The 18857-nt window shown below is 54.4% G+C and overlaps 3 protein-coding genes across 5 annotated transcripts in view; 2 read left to right on the top strand and 1 right to left on the bottom strand.

Annotated features, from left to right (window-relative positions):
* Window positions 1–18857, top strand: part of LOC146421282 (uncharacterized) — a 110253-nt gene that overhangs the window by 21537 nt on the left and 69859 nt on the right. The window contains exon 2 of one of the 3 annotated variants that reach the window (XM_085047458.1): window positions 13175–14394. The exons of 1 other annotated variant lie outside the window; for it this stretch is intronic. In XM_085047458.1, the coding sequence (XP_084903584.1) occupies window positions 13175–13846 (672 nt within the window). In that variant the 3' untranslated portion in view covers window positions 13847–14394. Of the gene's footprint in view, window positions 1–13171; window positions 14395–18857 lie in introns of those variants that run through there. One more of the 3 variants, XM_085047457.1, reaches the window with a different exon arrangement.
* The window catches only part of LOC146421287 (uncharacterized), a 31460-nt gene that overhangs the window by 6986 nt on the left and 5617 nt on the right, over window positions 1–18857 (bottom strand). The window lies entirely within an intron of this gene.
* On the top strand, window positions 9049–11514 carry LOC146421289 (uncharacterized). The gene is made up of 2 exons (XM_085047109.1): window positions 9049–10137; window positions 11006–11514. Exons 1-2 carry the CDS (start codon window positions 9783–9785, stop codon window positions 11512–11514), a joined length of 864 nt encoding a protein of 287 aa, XP_084903235.1. The 5' UTR covers window positions 9049–9782.

Below are 18857 nucleotides of genomic sequence, written 5' to 3'. Positions count from 1 at the left end.
CCTAACTGTGCCAACAGAGGTGTGGAATTCTCTTACAGTGTGTGGCTTGTGATCAGTTTCCTTTGACCTCAGAGAATTTCAAAGCCCAGAAAAGTCACAGTCTTCTTCCTTACTTGGGCCTTCTCCCTCAATTCCTTGTAATGATTTAATGTTGAAAAGTTTAACAATTCAATAGTTGGGTCTCTGCACTGTTTTTTAGAGTCTATGGCTAGCAGGATATCATCATCATCTTGTATCAGAGGCCCTTGGGGATTAAAGGTCTTCCATTCCTCTGTTGCTGTTGAACTGCTAGCAGAGAGAAAGTGCCAGGCTTCGGAATGTGGCAAAATTCTAATTTTATTAATTAATTCCAACTTATATAGACTTTCACAGATCATCCGGATTGGGTCAGTTCAAAACCTCCCCCTAAGCCGATTGGCTAGGCTTGAACCGCCTGTGTTTCCAGAGGCCGTTACAATAACATCTAAACTTTATCTTTGTTTATAGAACACAGGAAGAAGAAGAGAAAATTCCTACGGGAAAAGTCTGTGCTTGCCACATTCCTCTAATTCCTATGCCAGTGAATTCCCAAAAATTGTGGGGCTACTTTTAAAACCTGTGGTAACACAGTCCTATCTGTGGATTTTCCCACTCACATGTGAAGAAGAGTTCCTGGCTCTTACGGCTTAGACACGTGCAGAGAAATCTATTAAATCTATTACAGTGAACCATCGGATATACTCTTTTAGTGTGCTTAAGGGTGTGTATGGCTTGGCTACCACAAGGTGTGTGCCTTCTATTATTTTATTTACTGATATTAAGTCTTGTACTAATTGATCATCTTTACCATTACTTCGTGACAGGAAAAATGGGAGTATTATATCCAGATTTACATTCCACCAATAACCTGTACCTTAAATTTTTTTAATGACAGGTAATAAAACTTTTCAGCTTTCCAATTTTAAGGGATATTGGTTTTGTTGTACCAGACCTGTGTCTGGTTTTAGTTTCATTCTGACAGGTTCTTTTTTATTTTCTAGGAATCTCACTGGCCCACACAATGGGCATTACTGCGTCCTCAGTTTCCTTGGAAATACGTTCCAATTGGAAAGTCAGCTCCTGTAGGATAAGAACTGAAACTTCCACATATTTAGACTCGGGAATTTTAGTTTGAATGTCCCTGTCTTGCATGGAAGACAGGAGCTTTATGAGGTTTTGCAGTTTGCCAGACTTTAAGATAGCTAGTTCTCCATGACTTAGTTCTGTTCGCAAGATTCTTTGATATTTGGCTGATTTGTCTAAAAATACCATTTATTAGACACAGAAAATAACAAACATACAAACATAGAGCAGATTGACACACATAGACACACAATGAATGCATAATTGCAACACTATAATAGCTAAAATGCAATTATGGGGTAAAAGCTTGCTTGAACTATAAAAATAGTTCAAAAAATGCAAGTTAAGAAATGCCTGCTTGAACTATAATGCAAGTTAAGAAATGCTTGCTTGAGCTAGCTGAAATGCAAGTTAAGAAAGGTACCTATAAGTTAGCTGGAAAAATACAATTTAGGAAACCAATGATCTTACCAAATCCAATTTTGGAGCTGGAATACATCAGAATTCCTCACCCAATCCCAGGGAAGTAACCACAGGGCTGCATCCAGGGCTGCATCCAGGGCTGCATCCAGGGCTGCTGGGGAGAAGACTTTACTTCACGCTCCAATGTCCATGTAGAAAGCTTCAACCTTTTCTGAGATTCATGAGCTTTTTATAGGAAAAAAAAGTGTGTATTTGTGGTCACTAAAATTTTTTCACATTCTCTCTACACTCCACAGGGGAGTGTCTTTTCAGACTTTCAGTCGCCAGCACCAGGTAGCTGTTGATTAGGCTATCAACCTAATCTGAGCCATCCATTTCTTGGGACCGATCAAGGAGAGAGAGAAGAGGGAGGGGGGAAATGTCCTGCCACAGCCCCCTTCCCAAGACTAGATCACTGCATTCAGGTTTTTCCAGTAAATTTCCTCCTAATAATGGTTTTGGAGAGTTAGGAAGGTACAAAAATTGAAGGATTATCTGTAATTTTCCAAGTTTGAATTTAACTGGATTGAAAGAGAGGCATGTTTCATGAGTCCTGGTTGCCCCCGCAATTGTGACTGTCATCACTTCCCTTGCAGGGTATTGAATACTGAATAACCCACTCCTGTGACTACCATAAATTCCAGTTTTTCATTTCCCAGAGGCTCTGCCAGGGAAGAAACTACTGGTTCTCTTCATAGGCTTCTCCTATTGCCAGGAGAGGCCTCGGAGGAGTCCTGGGTTTTACCTGAGGACAGTCCCACTTCCAGTGTCCATTGTTTTTATAAAATGCCCATGGATATGTTCCCAATTTTTCTAATGAAGGTCGAGGAACTGAACCCCTTCCTCTCCCTTAGAACCCCCCCATCCCTGGTGTCAGAGTCCTCTACCGATTTCATCTCTAACTGCTGTTGTTTCTGTTTAGTCACTTCCTGCTGCTTTGGGGTTTTTCTTCGATTCGTATCCACTGCCCATGCAAAGTCAAAGGCTTTATGAGTATCAAAAGGGTCCATCCCCTGGATTTTCTGGTTTTTTTGCTATCATCATCAGTTTTATTCTGCTATCATCACAGGATTGTCCTATAAAATAGGAGCCAGGCGATTTTTACCTTCCTCATCAACTTTTATTCATGAACTTTTATTTCATGCCTTCCTTATACACAACTGCATTTGGCCTATTCAGTCCTCTATGCATTGGACTTTACAACTAAATTTAAACCTTTCTCTTGACAATCTAAATGCATAGAGCACCCTTGTCCTATGCTATGCATAGAACAACAGTGAAAAGAATCGAATTAATTAGCAAACAGATCACTGCAGGGGAATAAAAAGTAAAACAAATCCTAAAATCTCCATTTTCCCCATGCCTCTCTCTTTCTCAGACTTCCCTGTATCCCCCATTTCCTCCCTCCTCCCCACCAAGAGACACAGGGCATGAGGATCACTGTCAAGTCATAACACTGCCTCCCCATTAGGCAGAGGAATCCTTGTCCTGCTCCAGCCTGGGGTCCCTCCAGTGGACACAATCGCTCAGGAACAGGCTGCTCCAGCGGGGATCCCCCACGGGCCCACATGTCCCACCAGGAGACACTTCCATGGCTCTGCAGGAGCTTCCCATGGCTCAGGGCCTCTCTCAGGCATCCCCTGCTCCGACCTGGGGTCCTGCCGGGGCTACAGGGGAGTCCCTGCTCCATCCCGGCCTCAGCCACAGCTCACAGCACCTTCAGCTCCAGGTCACACCGAGCTCCCGCCGGTTCAGGGCAGCAGCGGTTCCTTGGCCTCCTGCCCGGGCCGGGACATTGCAGAGCTGCTGCTCAGCCGAAGGTTCCGAGAAATGCCCGAGTTCCGGAAAAGGGAGGTGACTCCGTGCGTGTGCAGAGCCCGCGCCTTGGTGCCATTGGCTGGCTGTGCTGTCACTCGGAATTGACCCAGCGCCATTGCTGCTTGGTGCCAGCGAGCGGGGACAAGCCCGGCGCCGGTGTCGCCCCCAGGCAGGCAGGCAGGCAGGCAGGGCTTTAGTGGGGCAGCAGCGGCGCCATGGTGGGAGCGTGTGTGCGGCCCGGGAGCGGCGGCGGAGCTCGGAGAGGCTGTCCCAGCGCAGGTGGGAGCCGCGCTGCCTTGTGCCGGGGCTCGGGGCTCGCTGCGGGCGGATGGAGGGGATGGAGGGGGCGGCAGGGGGGCTGTGGCGGCTTCGTTCTCCCGTCTCCCTCCCTCCCTCCCTGGCTATGGCGCCGTGTTGCTGCTGTCTCGGCAGGAGGCGGTGCCGGAGCAGCGCTGGCTCGTCCCGCTTGCTGTGGGTAGCACAGAGGTGGCTGCGCTGTCGGCGGCAGTGTGCGGGAAAATTCGCGTGGCCAGAGGTTTGTGTGCCCGCAGGAGACAGAGGAGTGGTGTAAAGTGACTTTATGGATGACCAAAGGAAGAGGCCATGGGACATTTGCCATGGGGTTTGTAAGACGCAGCCTCCTTTTTATCCTGATTTTCCCGGCCGCATCTCCCTGTCCCTTTCCTCACTGTCTGAGGTACTTGGAAGGTACAGACTTCCCGATCCACCCACTGCCTGTGTCCCTTAATATGCACCCCTAGTTTGTGTAACATTCGGTATTCGTGGCTCTGTTAAGTGTTTCTTCTGCTTGTGGAAGTTCAGGAATGGAGCAGGAGCTTGGCTGAGCAGCACTCTGTATCAATTAGTAACAATTCAAATTCACAATGGGTTCTGGGACCTGATATGAATTCTGTGAATTCCCAGATGCTCCTCCCTGGTGTTGTAGGGTTTCTTCTGGTGGCTGTACATCTTTTCCACGTTTTTGTGGTGTGCCCTCCAGCCCCAGTTGAGCACTTTTGTCTATTTGGATTCCCAACTGATTTCCCTGAACTTGTGGTAGCAAAAACTCCCAGTGCTTTATTATACTCTATAGAGCATACACATGCTAGCAGATGTTGGAGTGAGGAAAGGTGTGATTCCACCCTCACATTTATTAGTGAAATTTTCCCAACATTTTCCATTTGCTTTTGTGCTTTGCAGTTTAACCAATTTGTGCTGCAGAGTCAATTCTCCTCAGTCTGGGCTCTGCCTTGAGCTGTGCAAATTCCATCTGTGCAAGCAGGCAGAGCTTGGGCTGAGGGACAGAGGGAATTGGCCCAATTGCTCCCCCAGGCCACAAGGCCCTGATCCATTGTCCAGCCTTTGCCCCAGCAGTGTTCATTTGCATTTCTAAAGCTCCTTCCTCTTGTGGCTGCCTGGAACGGAAGCTTCTCTGCCAGGGCAGCCATCGGGTGACTCACATGTGGCTCTGCCCCCCACAAGCTGCTTTGGGTTTTTTTCTTCATAATATTGTATTAACTGGCTGTAGGAGGAGAAGGAGGTGGGATTTTGTAGAAGGAAGAGGAGGAGGAGTAGTGAGAGGAAGAGGAGTGTGAGGAAGAGTAGGGATCGAGGAGGAGGCAGAGGAGTAGGAAGAAGAGGCAGCCCAAGGTTCCAGCACTTCCTGTATCTGCAGCTCCCACATGCAGCGGGTGACTGGGGAGGGGGATCCCCGATTTTCACTGGGCCTAAATTGTGGTGTTTGTGAAGTTTATTGGGGTAAATTTCAGTGCTTTGGGCTTTCTTGGGGACTGAAACTTTATATTTTGGAGGGGCTTTTGGCTTCACCTTGATGTTTTGGGAGTTAAGGGGCTGTGTCTTTATGTTTGTGGCATTTTTGGAAATCTTGGTGCTTAGTGGTTTTTACAGCCACAAAACTCTGGGAGACTTGCAGAGCTGGAGCTGGGCAAGAGGAACCCCCAGGCGAAGGTGCTCAGCCTTTGCTTTTCCCCCAAAGCAGGATTTGTCATTGCCAAGGCGTGGCCGGATGGAGGAGGAGGAAAAGACCTGGAGATGCTGCTCGAGGAGGAGCTGCAAACGCAGCCGAGGAGGAAAGAGCCTCGCTGTGCCGGGAAGACGGCTGGAGATGCAGCCGGAGCTCGGAGCTGGGGGAGAAGCTTGAGGGCAGAGAGAAGCTTGACAAGTGTGGGGAATGTGGGAAAAGCTTCAGGTGGAGATCTGAGGTGATCCAGCACCAGAGGATCCACACTTGGAGAAGCCCTATGAGTGTGGGGAATGTGGGAAGAGCTTCAGACTAAAGCCGGATCTCATCGCGCACCACATGATCCGGGAAAAGCTCTGTGAGTGTGGGGAGTGTTGGAAGAGCTTCAATTCGAACCCCAATCTGATGCGGCACCAGGTGATCCACATAGGGGAAAAGTGCTATGAGTGTGGAAAATGTGGGAAGTGCTTCACTATGAATTCTAATCTCATCAACCAGCAGAAGATCCACACAGGGGGAAAGCCCTGCAAGTTTGGGCTGTGTGGGAAGAGTTTCAGAACAGCACCCATCTCCTCCTCCATGAGCGCATTCACACAGGAGCGGCCCTTCCGCTGCCCTGACTGTGGGAAGGGCTTCAAGCTGAAGTTCGTCACCCACTGGCGCATCCACTCTGGGGAAAAGCCCTACCAGTGTGGGGAGTGTGGCAAGAGCTTCAATTCAAACCCAAACCTGATCTGACACCATATGATCCATACAGGGGAGAGGCCCTACGAGTGCTCCGACTGTGGGAAGAGCTTTATCTGGAGTTCCTACCTCATACAGCAGCAGAAGATGCACACTGGATAGTGGCCATATGAGTGTCCCAAGTGTGGGAAGAGGTTCCAGAGCACTTCCAGTCTTCTTGTACATCAGCATATTCACCCACAGGAGAGGCCCTTCTGCTGCCCTGACTGCATGAAGGGCTTCAACAAAACTCCACCCTCGTCAACCACCAGCGCGTCCACACTGGGGAGAGACCCTACGAGTGTGGGAAATGTGGGAAGAGCTTCTGAGACATGTCTAACTTGACCAAGCACCAACAGAGGCACCAGTGAAGGAAGCCCTGCGAGTGTTCTGAGTGCAGGAAGAGCTTCATTGCCGCTCCAGCTCCATCCTCTGTGGGAAGATCTGCACTGGATGATCTCCAGTGACCCCCGTTGGGCAGAGCCCTGGTGATCCGTGGTGCTGGTGATCCGTGTGGCAAAGACACCTGGCTGGTGGCTCCACACCCTCCTGGCTCCTCGTGGGCACCTGGATGAAGGCAGGGACATGAATGTCCATCGGAATTCCTGGGGACATCAGAAATTCCCCAGGGAGAGCAAATTTGTTGACTTTCCACCCCAGAAAATCTCACCTTTTGTGTTCTGTCATCTCTTGGCATGAAGCAACACTGGATGGCCTTGGAGGTCTTTTCCAACCTCAGTGATTCCATGATTCTGATTTTCTCTTGCCCAAGGGCACCTTCCACAGCTAAATGGTTCTGCACTGGGGCAAAGACCAAGATATTGGGGTGGAAACCTCCAATAAAGGTTCTTCCCTCCCACCCAAGCACCTGGATCCTCAGTAGGCACAGATACGTAAATCTTTTTCTTTTGGGCTTGGTTTTGTTTTCATTTCAGCCCTTCAAAACACCTGAATTTGGGGTAAAAATGAAGATACTGAGGTGTGACATGGGTGTAACACTATGGACACAGCCAGCCGTGGTGGGACACGGGGGACACAGCCATGGTGGGACATGAGGTACACAGACAGGGAGGGGAAAGCCAGGCAGAGCTGTTCCCCTCCAAAACTGCACCCCAAAAATCCCCAAATTCATGGATTTCTCCCAGGAAAAAGCTGCCAGGAGCTGCCTGAATGGAGGGAAAGGGGGATGTGACCTTTAAAAGAGTTGAACTGGGTTTGGTCCACCTGGATTTGGATTTGGTCCACCTGGAACTGGATTTGATTTACCTGGAATTTGGCTTAATTGACCTGGAATTAGGTTGATTCATCCAGGAATTTGGTTGCATCTGCCTGGAATTCGGTTTAATCTACCTGGAATTGGTTTGGATTTACCTGGAATTTGGTCTGACTCACCTGGAGTTGGATGTGATCCACCTGGAATTGGGTTGAATCTTCCTGGAATTGATTTGATCCACCTGGAATTGGTTTAATCTACCTGCAATTGGGTTTGAATGGTGTTGGTTTGAATGCTGCTGCAAAGGCTGGAATTCCCCCAGGATTCTCCTGGAATTGAGTCAGACACATGTGGAATTGGGTTGGATTGCCCTGGAACTGGATTTTTGGTCATATTCTGTCTGGATGATGGTGTGGGGCACTGGGAATGGGGAACTGTGGGGGGTCAGAGCATAAAAATCCTGGGTAAATTGGGACTTCCACCCAAAATCCAGGGAACAGGAGGCTTTGGGCACTGCCTCTTGTCCCAAGAGGAAGTGGGAACTCCCAGTTCCTCAAATCCTCAGTACAGTGGGCTTTGGGAAATCCCAGAGCCCCAAAATCCCAGGAACAGGGGGTTTGAGAAATCCCAGCACCCCAACATCTTGGAAAAAGCGGATATGGGAACACCCAGTTCCCTAAATCCTGGGAACAGGGGCTTTGGGAACTCCCAGTCCCAAAAAAATCCGGGAACAGGGGTGTTTGGGAAATCCCAGATCCCCAAAATCATGGGAAAAGAGGAATTTGGCCACTCCCAACGCCTAAAATCACAAAAAGGGGAAAAGCCCTGAATAAAGGGGAAGTTGGGCCAATGCCCTTCCCAAAAAAATCTCCGAAAAGGGGGTTTGACCTTCTGAATCTCCCTGATGCCCCTTTTCCCATGGATCCAGGACCCCCCAAATCCCAACCCCATGGCTCCAGGACCCCCCAAAGCCCACCTTGGAGCCCCCAAAGGCCAGACAGGGTCAGCGCCAGCAGCAGCAGGCAGGGGCAGCTCCGTGCTCCATCCATGGCGCCTCAGGATGTCACGACACTGGGATGGGTCGCTGGTGGTCCCAGTGCAGCGGCTGCTGCGGGGCTGGCGGCAGCTGCCCGGCGCTGGCCATAGGGTGAGTGGCAGCAACTGGGGCCCTACTGATGGCACTGGTGGTGCTGGGAGCCACCCCGGCTGTGGGTGCAGAGCTGTTGGGTGAGCGGGGAGGGGCAGTGGGAAATACAATGGGAAAGGGGAAAGAAAGAGGTTTGTGACCCCAAAATGGAGGGGAAGGAGGAGGGGACCCCCTAGGGAAGAGCGGGAGGGGCTGAGGATTGGGGGAAGATGAGGAAGAGGTGGGAAAGGGTGGGGAAAAGGGACCCCAAAACTGAGCAGGAAGGGGGTGGGGATGGGGGATTGTGGGAAAAAGGGTGGAAAAAAGGCAAAAAGAGTGAATGGGACCCTAAAAACGAACTGGGAAGTGGTTGGAAATGGCGGGGAGTGAGGCTGTGAAAGGGGAAATAGGAGAAAGAGTAAAAAACGAGGAAGTGGGAGCACGGGCAGGAGGGTCCCATGGCGGCCATGGGGCGCAGGGGATGCGGAGTGAAGATCCGGGGTGACCCCCGGAGCTCTGGGATTGGTGGGGGTGCTGGGGAGGAGCCCCCTGACCTGTTCCCTGCACACTCAGGGGTGTTCAGGAGATGAACCTCATCTTCTCTGTGCCATTAATAAAGTAAAGCATGAGCATTACTTTATTAATGGCACAGAGAAGATGAGGTTCGTGGAGAGGCTCATCTACAACCGCAAGCAGTATATGTAGTTTGACAGCAATGTGGGGAAATACGTAGGGTACACCCCGAATGGGGAGAAGGGTGCCAGGTACTGGAACAAAAAACCAGAAAGACTGGACTTCGTGCGAACTGCAGTGGACTGGTTCTGCCGGTGCAGCTACGAGGCGTCCAACACATTCGTCGTGGAGTGCAGAGGTGAGCGTGGGGCAGAGGTGTCCCCTCGGGCCCTGCCCTGGGAATGACCCTGGAGCCCCTCAAAACCTCCCTGGGAATCACCCCAGAGCCTTCAACCCTCCTTGTACACATCCCTGGCACCTCTTGTCTCTCCCAGTGACTCCTGTGGCTTTTTGAGTCCATCTCAGTCCACTCCAGTCCATCCCAATCCCTCCCAGTGCCCCCGCCCCACGCGTCCATCTCAGCCACTCATGGAGGTGGCACCTTTCACCCAATCAAAGCACATCTCTCTTAAGACTCATCAGCTGCCAGGCAGCCCCATAGGTAGTGCCGAGTGCCTCGAGCTGGACGCTGCTTCCCTTTGCTGCGCACTTCATTCCCAGTCCCTCCCCGTCCCTCTCAGTCCAACCTCACACTATTCCCAGTCCATTCCCACTGCACTTCCAGGCCTCCACCCTCTCTCTCAGTGCCCTCCCAGTCCTTCCCACTCCATTCCCAGTCCCCCCCAATGCCACACCAGCCCTCCCAGGTCTCTCCCAGGCCCCCACAGCTGATCCCAGTGTCTCCCCTCTCTCTCCCAGTGCCCCCCAGCGTGTCCATCTCACTCGTGCCCTCGAGCTCCCAGCCCGAGCCCGGCCGCCTGCTGTGCTCCGTGATGGATTTCTACCCTGCGCAGGTGCAGCTGAGGTGGTTCCAGGGCCAGCAGGATCTCTTGGGGCAAGTGGTGGCCACCGACCTGCTCCCCAACGGGGACTGGACCTACCAGCTGCTGGTGCTGCTGGAAACGCTCCCCCGGCGCGGGGTCACCTACAGCTGCCAGGTGGAGCACGTCAGCCTGGAGCAGCCCCTGAGGCGGCACTGGGGTACGGCCAGAGCCCACAGCGCCGGGGGGAGCGGGGGAGACACTGGGGGGGCTGGCAGGGGGATTGGGCTGTGCTGGGGGGAACTGGGAGGGAGGTGGAGAGAGGCTGGTTTATACTGGAAGAGGGGCTTGGGGGTGTGGGAGGGCTGGGAAGGGGTTGGAAGGATGTTGGGGAGGGTGGGATGAGGTTCTGGGGGTGCTGGTGGGCACTGGGAGGAGTTTGGGGGTGCTGGGGGGAACTGGGATGTGGCTAGTACAGTTTTTCCCATGAGAGGTTCTCTTGTGTTTTGTAAATAAAGATAAAGTTTGGATGTTTTGGAACAGTGTCCCAGAACTTGGGCAGTGCAGGCCTGGCCAATCAGGCCTGGGGGAAGGCTTCTGACTGACCAATCTGGGTGACTTTTGAGAACTCTATAAATGTGATGAAATCAAAACAATAAAGGTCATTCCTTCTTGCCACTGAGAACCGATGCATTCATTACTCTGCTAGCTGCTCAACAGCGACACTGGGAGGGAGTTGGAGTGAGACTGGAGGGGCTGGAAGGAGATGAGGTACGGGAAAACAAAGGTTGGAATGAGGTTGGTTGTGCTGGGAAGAGACTGGGAGGGACCTTGGTAAGTCCTGGTGGGGCTGGGAAGGGACTGGGAGAGGGTTTTGGGCTCCTGGGGTGGTGTGGGGCAACTGGGAGGGGTTGTGGGGTGCTGAGAGGGAGGGAGGGGCTTTGGTGGGTCCTGGGGAGGCTGGGAATGGACTGGGAGGAGGTTTCAGGGAGTTCTGGGTGGGCTGAGAGTGACTGGGAGGGTGCTTTTAGGGGCTTGGGGTGTCGGTGAGAGGTTTTTGGGGGTCCTGAGCCCTGTGGACCCCCCAGAGATGCCGCCGGACGCTGCCTGCAGCAAGATGCTGACAGGGATCGGGGGCTTCGTGTTGGGCTTCGTCTTCCTGGCGCTGGGGATCGGCTTCTACCTGCGCAAGAAGGTGAGGGGGGGTCCCGGGGGTCGTGTACCCCTGCCCCGGAGCGGCTGTGCTCCCCCCGGGGCCCCCCAGCCCGGTGTCACCCCCTTTTCTCTGCCCACAGAGCTCCTGAGCCGCCGCCGGCCGCAGCCCCTCCCCGAGGCCTCGGGCCAGGCTGGGTCCCCCCGCTCTGTCCCCACGATGATTTTGGGGGGGTCGTTTGTCCCCCCAGCCCTGCTGTCACTCTGTGGCTGCTCGGCTGCTCCCAGTGCTCCTAACAAACCTTCCCATTTCGCGCCAGTCCCGTATTTTGGGGGGCAGTGGGGAGGGACTTGGGGGGCACCCCTCGGTGGGACCGTGATGGGGGGGGTAGACCCAGCCCCGGGATGGATCAGGAATGAGGACCCCCGTGTGTTCTACCCGTGACACCCCGATGTGGGAAGCCTTAGAGGCAGCTGAACCCCAAAAACGCGCCGGGATCCCCGTAAGCCGCCCCACAGCCTCCGAGAACCTCCAAACTCCACAGAAAAATAGTCCCCGGAAAAAAGTCCCGCTAAAACGAGCCAATCGGAGAAGGCGCTGAACAATACTCAACCAATCAGAACGCGTAGCGCTGATGACTCTCCAGTTCCCAGGCAGACCCGCAGCGCCCAGCGCTCCCCACCCCAACCCCACCTGCGCCCCCCCCTCGCCCCCAGCGCTTCCCGCCAGGCCAATTTGGGGAGGAGACGCGTTGGGGGCGCCCAGGCCTGGCCCGGAGCCCAGCGCTGCCCCAGCCCGACCTGCCCCGGCTCCATCCGGCTCCTCCTGCGGCATGCGACGGCGTGGGGAAAAGGGGGGGAAACGGTGGGCGCTGGGCTTGGGGGGAGGAGGAGAAGGGATGGAGCAGGAGAAGGGCTGGAGATCGGAGGAGAAAGAGGTGGCATTAGGAAGGAGGAGAAGTGGGACGAAGAGGACGGAGAGAGGAAGAGGAAGAGCAGGACGAGGTTGGAGAGAGGAACAGGAAGAGGTTGGAGAGAGGAAGAGGAGGAGCAGCAGAAGAAGCGCGGAGCTCTTTGTCCGGCGCGGCCCCGGGAGCATCGGTGCCTCGCATCCCGCAGGTGAGGGGGAAGAGGAAGTCGCCCCGAATCTCTCGGGGGATCGAGTGGCGTTTTTTCTGGGCGGGTGTTTGGAGCTCGCAGCTTCCGGGATTGAGCCCCAAATCTCGTGAAGGGTCGCTGGGAGGGTTTGATTGTGCGGGGGGAATGCTTGGATATGGTGGAAGGCCAAAGATGAGGCGCCAATGACTCTTTGGGGGATATTTTGGGGGCTGCAGGTGGCCATGGCCCGGTGGCAGGGTGGGAGTGGGACATGGGGCATGGGGTCCCCCCGGGAGAGCGGTGGAGGGGAAGGGCGGGAGCCCCGGAGTGGGGTGAGCGGAGAGGTGCGATCGTGGAGCTGGGGGAGCCCCAGCAGGCTGGAGAGGGGGGAGCGTGGATAAGGGGGAAGCCTGGGATCCCTGGAGCCCCAGACGAGAGAATGAGGGGAGAAGAGAGCTCTGGAGCCCCCAAACGCCCTAGATAATGCCTAAGCGGGACCCTGGAATATGGGACACCCCAGAAGGCAGGGGACCCCTGTCGCTGTTGAGCAGCTAGCAGAGTAATGAAAGCACCAGTTCTCAGTGGCAAGAAGGAATAACCTTTATTGTTTTGATTTCATCACATATATAGAGTACTTAAAAGTCACCCAGATTGGTTGGTCAGAAGCCTTCCCCCAGGCCTGATTGGCCAGGCCTGCACTGTCCAAGTTCTGGGACACTGTTCCAAAAACATCCAAACTTTATCTTTATTTATAAAACACAAGAAGAATTCTTGTGGGAAAAAACTGTGCAAGCCACAGCCCCCGATCAGCCTAGGGAAGGGAGACCCCCAGAAGCCCAAAGTGGAGAGACCAGAGAGGGGGAGGAACTCCTGGGAGAATTTTATGGTGCGTTGTGGTGGTTTAGGGTTTTTATGGACACAAGATGCCCAGTGGTTTCCAGAGATGGAGCTGGGCAGGAAGAACCCCCAGGCCAAGGTGCTCAGCCCTTGTTTTTCCCCCAAAGCAGGATTTGTCATTGCCAAAGCGTGGCCGGATGGAGGAGGAGGAAAAGGCCCGGAGATGCTGCCCGAGGAGGAGCTGCAAACGCAGCCCAGGGAGCTGCGAGGAGGAAAGAGCCTCACTGTGCCGGGAAGGCGACCAGAGATGCAGCCAGAGCTCGGAGCTCGGGGAGAAGCCTGAGGCCGGAGAGAAGTGTGGGGAATGTGGGGAGGGCTTCAGGTGTAAATCTGAGCTGATGCGGCACCAGAGAATCCACACTGGGGAAAAGGCCTATGAGTGTGGGCAGTGTGGGAAGAGTTTCAACCGGAGATCTGAACTGATGCGGCACCTGGTGATCCATACTGGGGAACGACCCTACAAGTGTGGGGAATGTGGGAAGTCTTTCAGCTGGAGCTCTGCCCTGATCAAGCACCGCACAGTCCACACAGGGGAAAAGCGCTACAAGTGTGGGGAATGTGGGAAGAGTTTCAGAGACAGCTCTGATCTGATCCGGCACCTGGTAGTCCACACAGGGGAACGGCCCTACGAGTGTGTTGAATGTGGGAAGAGCTTCAACCACAGCTCCAGCCTGAGGGGGCATCAGCGCATCCACACCAGGGAGAAGCCCTACGAGTGTCCGGAGTGTGGGAAGAGCTTCTTCACAAGCTCTCACTTGACTCGGCACCAACAGAGGCACTAGTGAGGGAAGCCCTGTGAGTATCCTAAGTGCAGGAAGAGCTTCATGCACTGCTCCAACTCCATCCCCTGTGGGAGGATCTTTTTTGGATGATCCCCTGTGAGCCCTGTTGGGCATAGCCCTGGTGATCCATGTGGGGAAGACACCAGGCTGGGGGGCTCCACACCCTCCTGGCTCCCTGTGGGCATGTGGATGAAGGCAGGGCCAGGAATGTCTATCAGGATTCAAAGCCACATCCGGAATTCCATGGGGAGAGCAGATTTGTTGACTTTCCACTCCAAAAGACCTCACCCTTTGGGTTCAATACTTTCTTCTGTTTGTGTCAAGCAACACTGGATGGCCTTGGAGATCTTTTCCAGCCTCAATGATTCCATAATTCTGATTTTCTGGGGCCCATGGCCATCTTCCACAGCCAAATGGTGCTGGATTGGGGCAAAGACCAAGATTTTGGAGATAGTGGGGTGGAAACCTCCAAAAAAGGTTCTTCCTTTCCACCCAATCGTGGATCCTCAGCCTGCAAAGGCACGTAAATAATTTTGTTTTGGCCTTGGTTTTCTTTTCAATTCTTTTCATCTTTCAAAACACCTGAATTTGTATTTAAAAAAGACATTGAACTGAGACATGTGTGGGGACATGAGGGGTCACAGCCCTGGGTGGGGACATTGTGGGACAATGCCATGGATGGGAACAGGGTGGGGAGACAACCATGGGTGAGGCCAGTGACATGTGGGGACATGGCCATGGCCAGTGCCATGGGGGGAAACTCCAGGGGATGAGTGGAATGCTGGATTTGAGGGAGTTGAGGGTTCCTGGCAGGGACTTGGGGGTCACAGAGGGCTTTGGGGACCCCAGGCTGAGTGGCTCTGGCTGTGCTGGGAGACCTGGCAGAGGCTCTGGGGCAGCTGATCAAGGACCCCCTGAGCTGGATGGACCCCCAGGCAGGCACTGGGCTCCTGGAAGGGAATGAACGTCCTTGTCCCCAGGAAGGAAATCCCAGCACCCCAGGGTGTCAGGGGCAGCTGAGAGGCCACAGCAGGGAGGGGAAAGGCAGACAGAGCTGTCCCCCTCCAAAACTGCATCCCAAAAATCCTGAAACTCAGGGATTCCTCCCAGAACAAAGCTGCCAGGAGCTGCCTAAATTGAGTGAAAGGGGTGTTGGGACGCCAAGACTGAGCAGGAGGGGCTGGGAATTCCCAAAACCAAGCATGGGCCAGGAGGGTTTGGGATTGGGGAACAATGAGAAAGGAGCAGAACAGTGGGGCAAAAGGGGGAGCTCAGTCCCTGAAGAGAGCAGGAGGGGGATGGGACACCCAAATTGAGTTTGGAGGGGTCTGTGCATTGGAGGAACGATGGGAAAGGGGAGGAGAGGGGAGAGAAAGGTGGGGTTGGGACACAAGAAGGGTGGTTCCCTGTCCCCCAGCACTTGATCCCTGGAGCAATTTCCTGCGGCTTGGGCAGGGGGTGGATCCACACCGGGGGAATCCCCAAGTCCTCTGCCCATCCCAGCGTGTCCATCTCGCTGGTGCCCTCGAGCTCCCAGCCCGACCCAGCCACCTGCTGTGCTCCGTGATGGATTTCTACCCTGCGCAGGTGCAGCTGAGGTGGTTCCAGGGCCAGCAGGAGCTCTCGGAGCAAGTGATGACCACCGACCTGCTCCCCAACGGGGACTGGACCTACCGGCTGCTGGTGCTGCTGGAAATGTCCCCCCGGCGCGGGGTCACCTCCAGCTGCCAGGTGGAGCACGTCAGCCTGGAGCAGCCCCTGAGGCGGCACTGGGGTACGGCCAGAGCCCACAGTGCTGGGAGGGGCTGGGAGGACAGGGAGGGGATTTGGGGTTCCTGGTGTTAACTGAGAGATCATCACTGGGAACCTCTTTCCTGCTGTCCCATCTCCCCTCTGTGATGAGTAAGTAGTAAATGTTGGCTATTGCATATATGAATTTAACATTTACAAGTGATAATGTACTGTGTAAAGTAGTACTAAGATAAAATATAGTTAAGTAGAAACAAAGAGTGAATTATAACTTCAAAATAGTTGTAAAATGTTAGAAAACGTAGTAAGAAATACATGGTAATAAATGTCTTTTAAGCTGATAAGCCACAAGGCCAGAGATCAAGACACCCTTAAAAATAAAAAGAATTAAACTTCATGCATCCCAGGCAGTCTGTTATCTCCATTCACACCTCCCTGAGAAGCTGTCAGCCACACGTTGAATTGGAGCTGAAGAAACCTTGAGAGGGGATTTCTGCCTTCAGCTCTAAAAGAAACCAGAGGACCCAAGACAGCGCTGCGCTGGCAAAAGGGGGCAAAGATCGAAAAAAGAGGGGTGGTTGAATGTTGGAGGCTGTATGTAAATGTTGTAGCATTTGTAGCTTGTTCTAGATTGGTTAATGAGAATTAGAATATTCAACACAGAAGATGATTTATTGTATTGTAAATGGCAAATTGGTCTCTTTTTGCCTCTCTCTCTCTCTCTCTCTCTTGGTTTTTTGACCTGCTTTGAGCTGCGTCTTGCAGCCTAGCAGGCTTCTCACACCTATGCTCTTTCACAATAAACCCCCATGCTCTAAAACCCACCTTTAGAGATCTCATGTTTATATTCCATCTTCATAACCAAATATTCATAAACAGAATTAAATCCTACAGTTGAAGGAAATTATTTTTTCGGGACTTAATATATAACAGGTAAAGGAAGTACTTAAGTATGCAGTAAGATGAATAGAACAACGCTCCTGGCAAAGAAAAAGACTTTCCAAGCGCCCGCCACCATTTGCCTTTGATCTCCTAAGAAATGTTCAATATTATATTTCTAAAAACGTCGGCTTGTGAATTTGTTTATATCAGGGTCAAGGAAAAGGGGGAATCCGAGGGCTGGGAGAGTTGGGAATGCCGGAAAAAGGGTTGCAAGGATGGCCCAGTGCTGGACAAGGGGGTTCAGGTGGGTCCCGGTGCCCAGAAATGGAGGCTCAGGGGGCTCCCGGTGCCCAGAAATGGAGGCTCAGGAGGCTCCCGGTGCTGGGGCAGTCGCCAGGCAGATCTCGCCGCTGCCGCTTGGGAGAGGTGAAAGTGACCGAGGGAGTGTGGGGGGAGGGGAAGGGGAATTCCAGGGAATTCACCTGGATCTCACCGGATCCCTGCTGCGACACCCCTGGGACCCTGTGACAACCACTTGGGACCCCCTGGGACCAAAGACCGCCCCAGACGCCCTTTCAGGAAGTGCCGGGGATGAAGAACTGAGGGGACTCAGAAATTCTGGAGGCCTGGGGTATCTAAAAGTCAAGGAAAACTGCACGGCTGGGGTCTGGGAAAGGCGGGATGGCTGGGAATGGGGTTGCAGGGGCTCCCAGGGCCGAATAAGGGGCACAGGGGATCCCATAACACGTGAAGGGGTCCAGGAGGGGATTCCAGTCCCGGATAATGGGGTGCAGGGAGGTCCCTATGCCCAGGAATGGAGGTTCAGGGGGTCCCAGGGTCAAGGAAAGGGGGGTGAGGGCACTGGGAGAGGAGGGATGGGGGTGCAGGGGGTCCCTGTGCCTAGGAAAGGTGGGTCCAAGGGTCCCCGGTGTTGAGGGAAGTGGGGGCTAAGGGCTGGGAAAGGCAGGAATGGAAGTCGGGAGAGCCCCGGGGTCAAGGAAAAGAGGGGTTTGGGGTCTGGGAGAGGCGGGATGGCTGGGAAAGGGGGTGCGGGGGTGTATTGGTGCAGGATAAGGGGGTTCAGAGGGGTACTGGAGCTGGGTGAGGGGGTGCAGGGGGGGGTGCCGGTGCACGGGAATTGCGGGTTCGAGGGGTTCCGGTCCTGGATATGGGGGTTGAGGGGGTCCCGGAGCTGCGGAAGGGGGTGCAGGGTGGTGCCAGTTACCCTGAAATGGAGATTCAGGGGAGTCCCAGTGCCCAGGAATTGAGGTTCAGGCGGGTTCCCATGCCAGGGAATGAGGATTCAGGGGAGTTTTATTCCCGGGATTTGGGGTTCAAGGGGGTCCCGCTTCCCAGAAATAGGGGTTCAGTGGATTCCGATGACCGGAAATAGCGGTTCAGGGGGATCCCGGTGCAAGACGAGGGGGTTCAGGGAAGTCCCGGTGCAGGGAAAGGAAAAGCAGGAGGGTCACAGCACCAAAAATGGAAGTTCAGGGTGTCCCGGTGCTCAGGAATTGCGGTTCAGGTGGGTCCCGGGGGTCCCACTCACCTCTCGTCGCTTCCCCCGGGGCCCCCAGGAGCCCCAGGAGCCCCAAGAGCACCCCCAGCCCCAGCGCCGGAGCCATCGCTGCCGGCACAGATCGATCGCTGCGGCGCAGTTCGGAACACGCGAGAGCGAAAGTGCCCGAGGGAGCGCGCGGGGGAGGGGAAATGGGGTAATTACAGGGAATTCACCTGGATCCCGTCCTTGGACCCGCCCGGATCCCTCGGGGATCCATCTGGGACCCTCCGCGGCACTGCGGGACACCGGGCCGGGCTGTGCTGAACTCGCGGGGCTCTGCGCTCCAGCTCTGCCTGGAGCCCGCTGGGTTCGGCCCAAAGCGGGGGAAGCACCGCGATCCGCGGATCCAACTCTTCCTGCGGCTGCGGAATCCACCCCCGGCAGGCAGGAGCGGAGCTGTGACTCCGGAAGGAAACGGGATCCAGGGGCTGGAGAGGTGGATAGCCGGGAAAGGGGTGCAGGATAAGGGGGATTGGTGCAGGATAAGGGGGTGCAGGGGGGTCCCGGAGCTGGGGAAGGAGATGTTGGGGGCTCCCAGTGCCCAGGAATGGGGATTCCAGGGGGTCCCAGGGTAAGGAAAAGGGAGATCCCCAGAACCCTTTCCAGGGGGGAGCAGGAGCTGGGTCAGGAGCTCTGTGGGAGAGAAAAGGGGGTGACCCCGGGATGGGGGGTGCCCGGGGGGAGCACATACGCTCCAGGGAGGACACGACCCCCGGGAACCCCCCTCACCTTCTCCCACAGGTGGAGGCCGAGCCCCAGCACAGGCAAAGCCCAGCACGAAGCCCCCAACCCCTGTCAGCCTCTTAGGGTGTAGGAGGG

The sequence above is a fragment of the Lichenostomus cassidix genome, unplaced genomic scaffold (assembly GCF_008360975.1).
Source record: "Lichenostomus cassidix isolate B80296 unplaced genomic scaffold, HeHo_3.0 HiC_scaffold_33, whole genome shotgun sequence".
In the NCBI taxonomy this organism is placed as follows: domain Eukaryota; kingdom Metazoa; phylum Chordata; class Aves; order Passeriformes; family Meliphagidae; genus Lichenostomus; species Lichenostomus cassidix.
The sequence above is the reverse complement of the archived record's forward strand: the minus strand, read 5'-3'. Positions and strand labels throughout refer to the sequence as shown.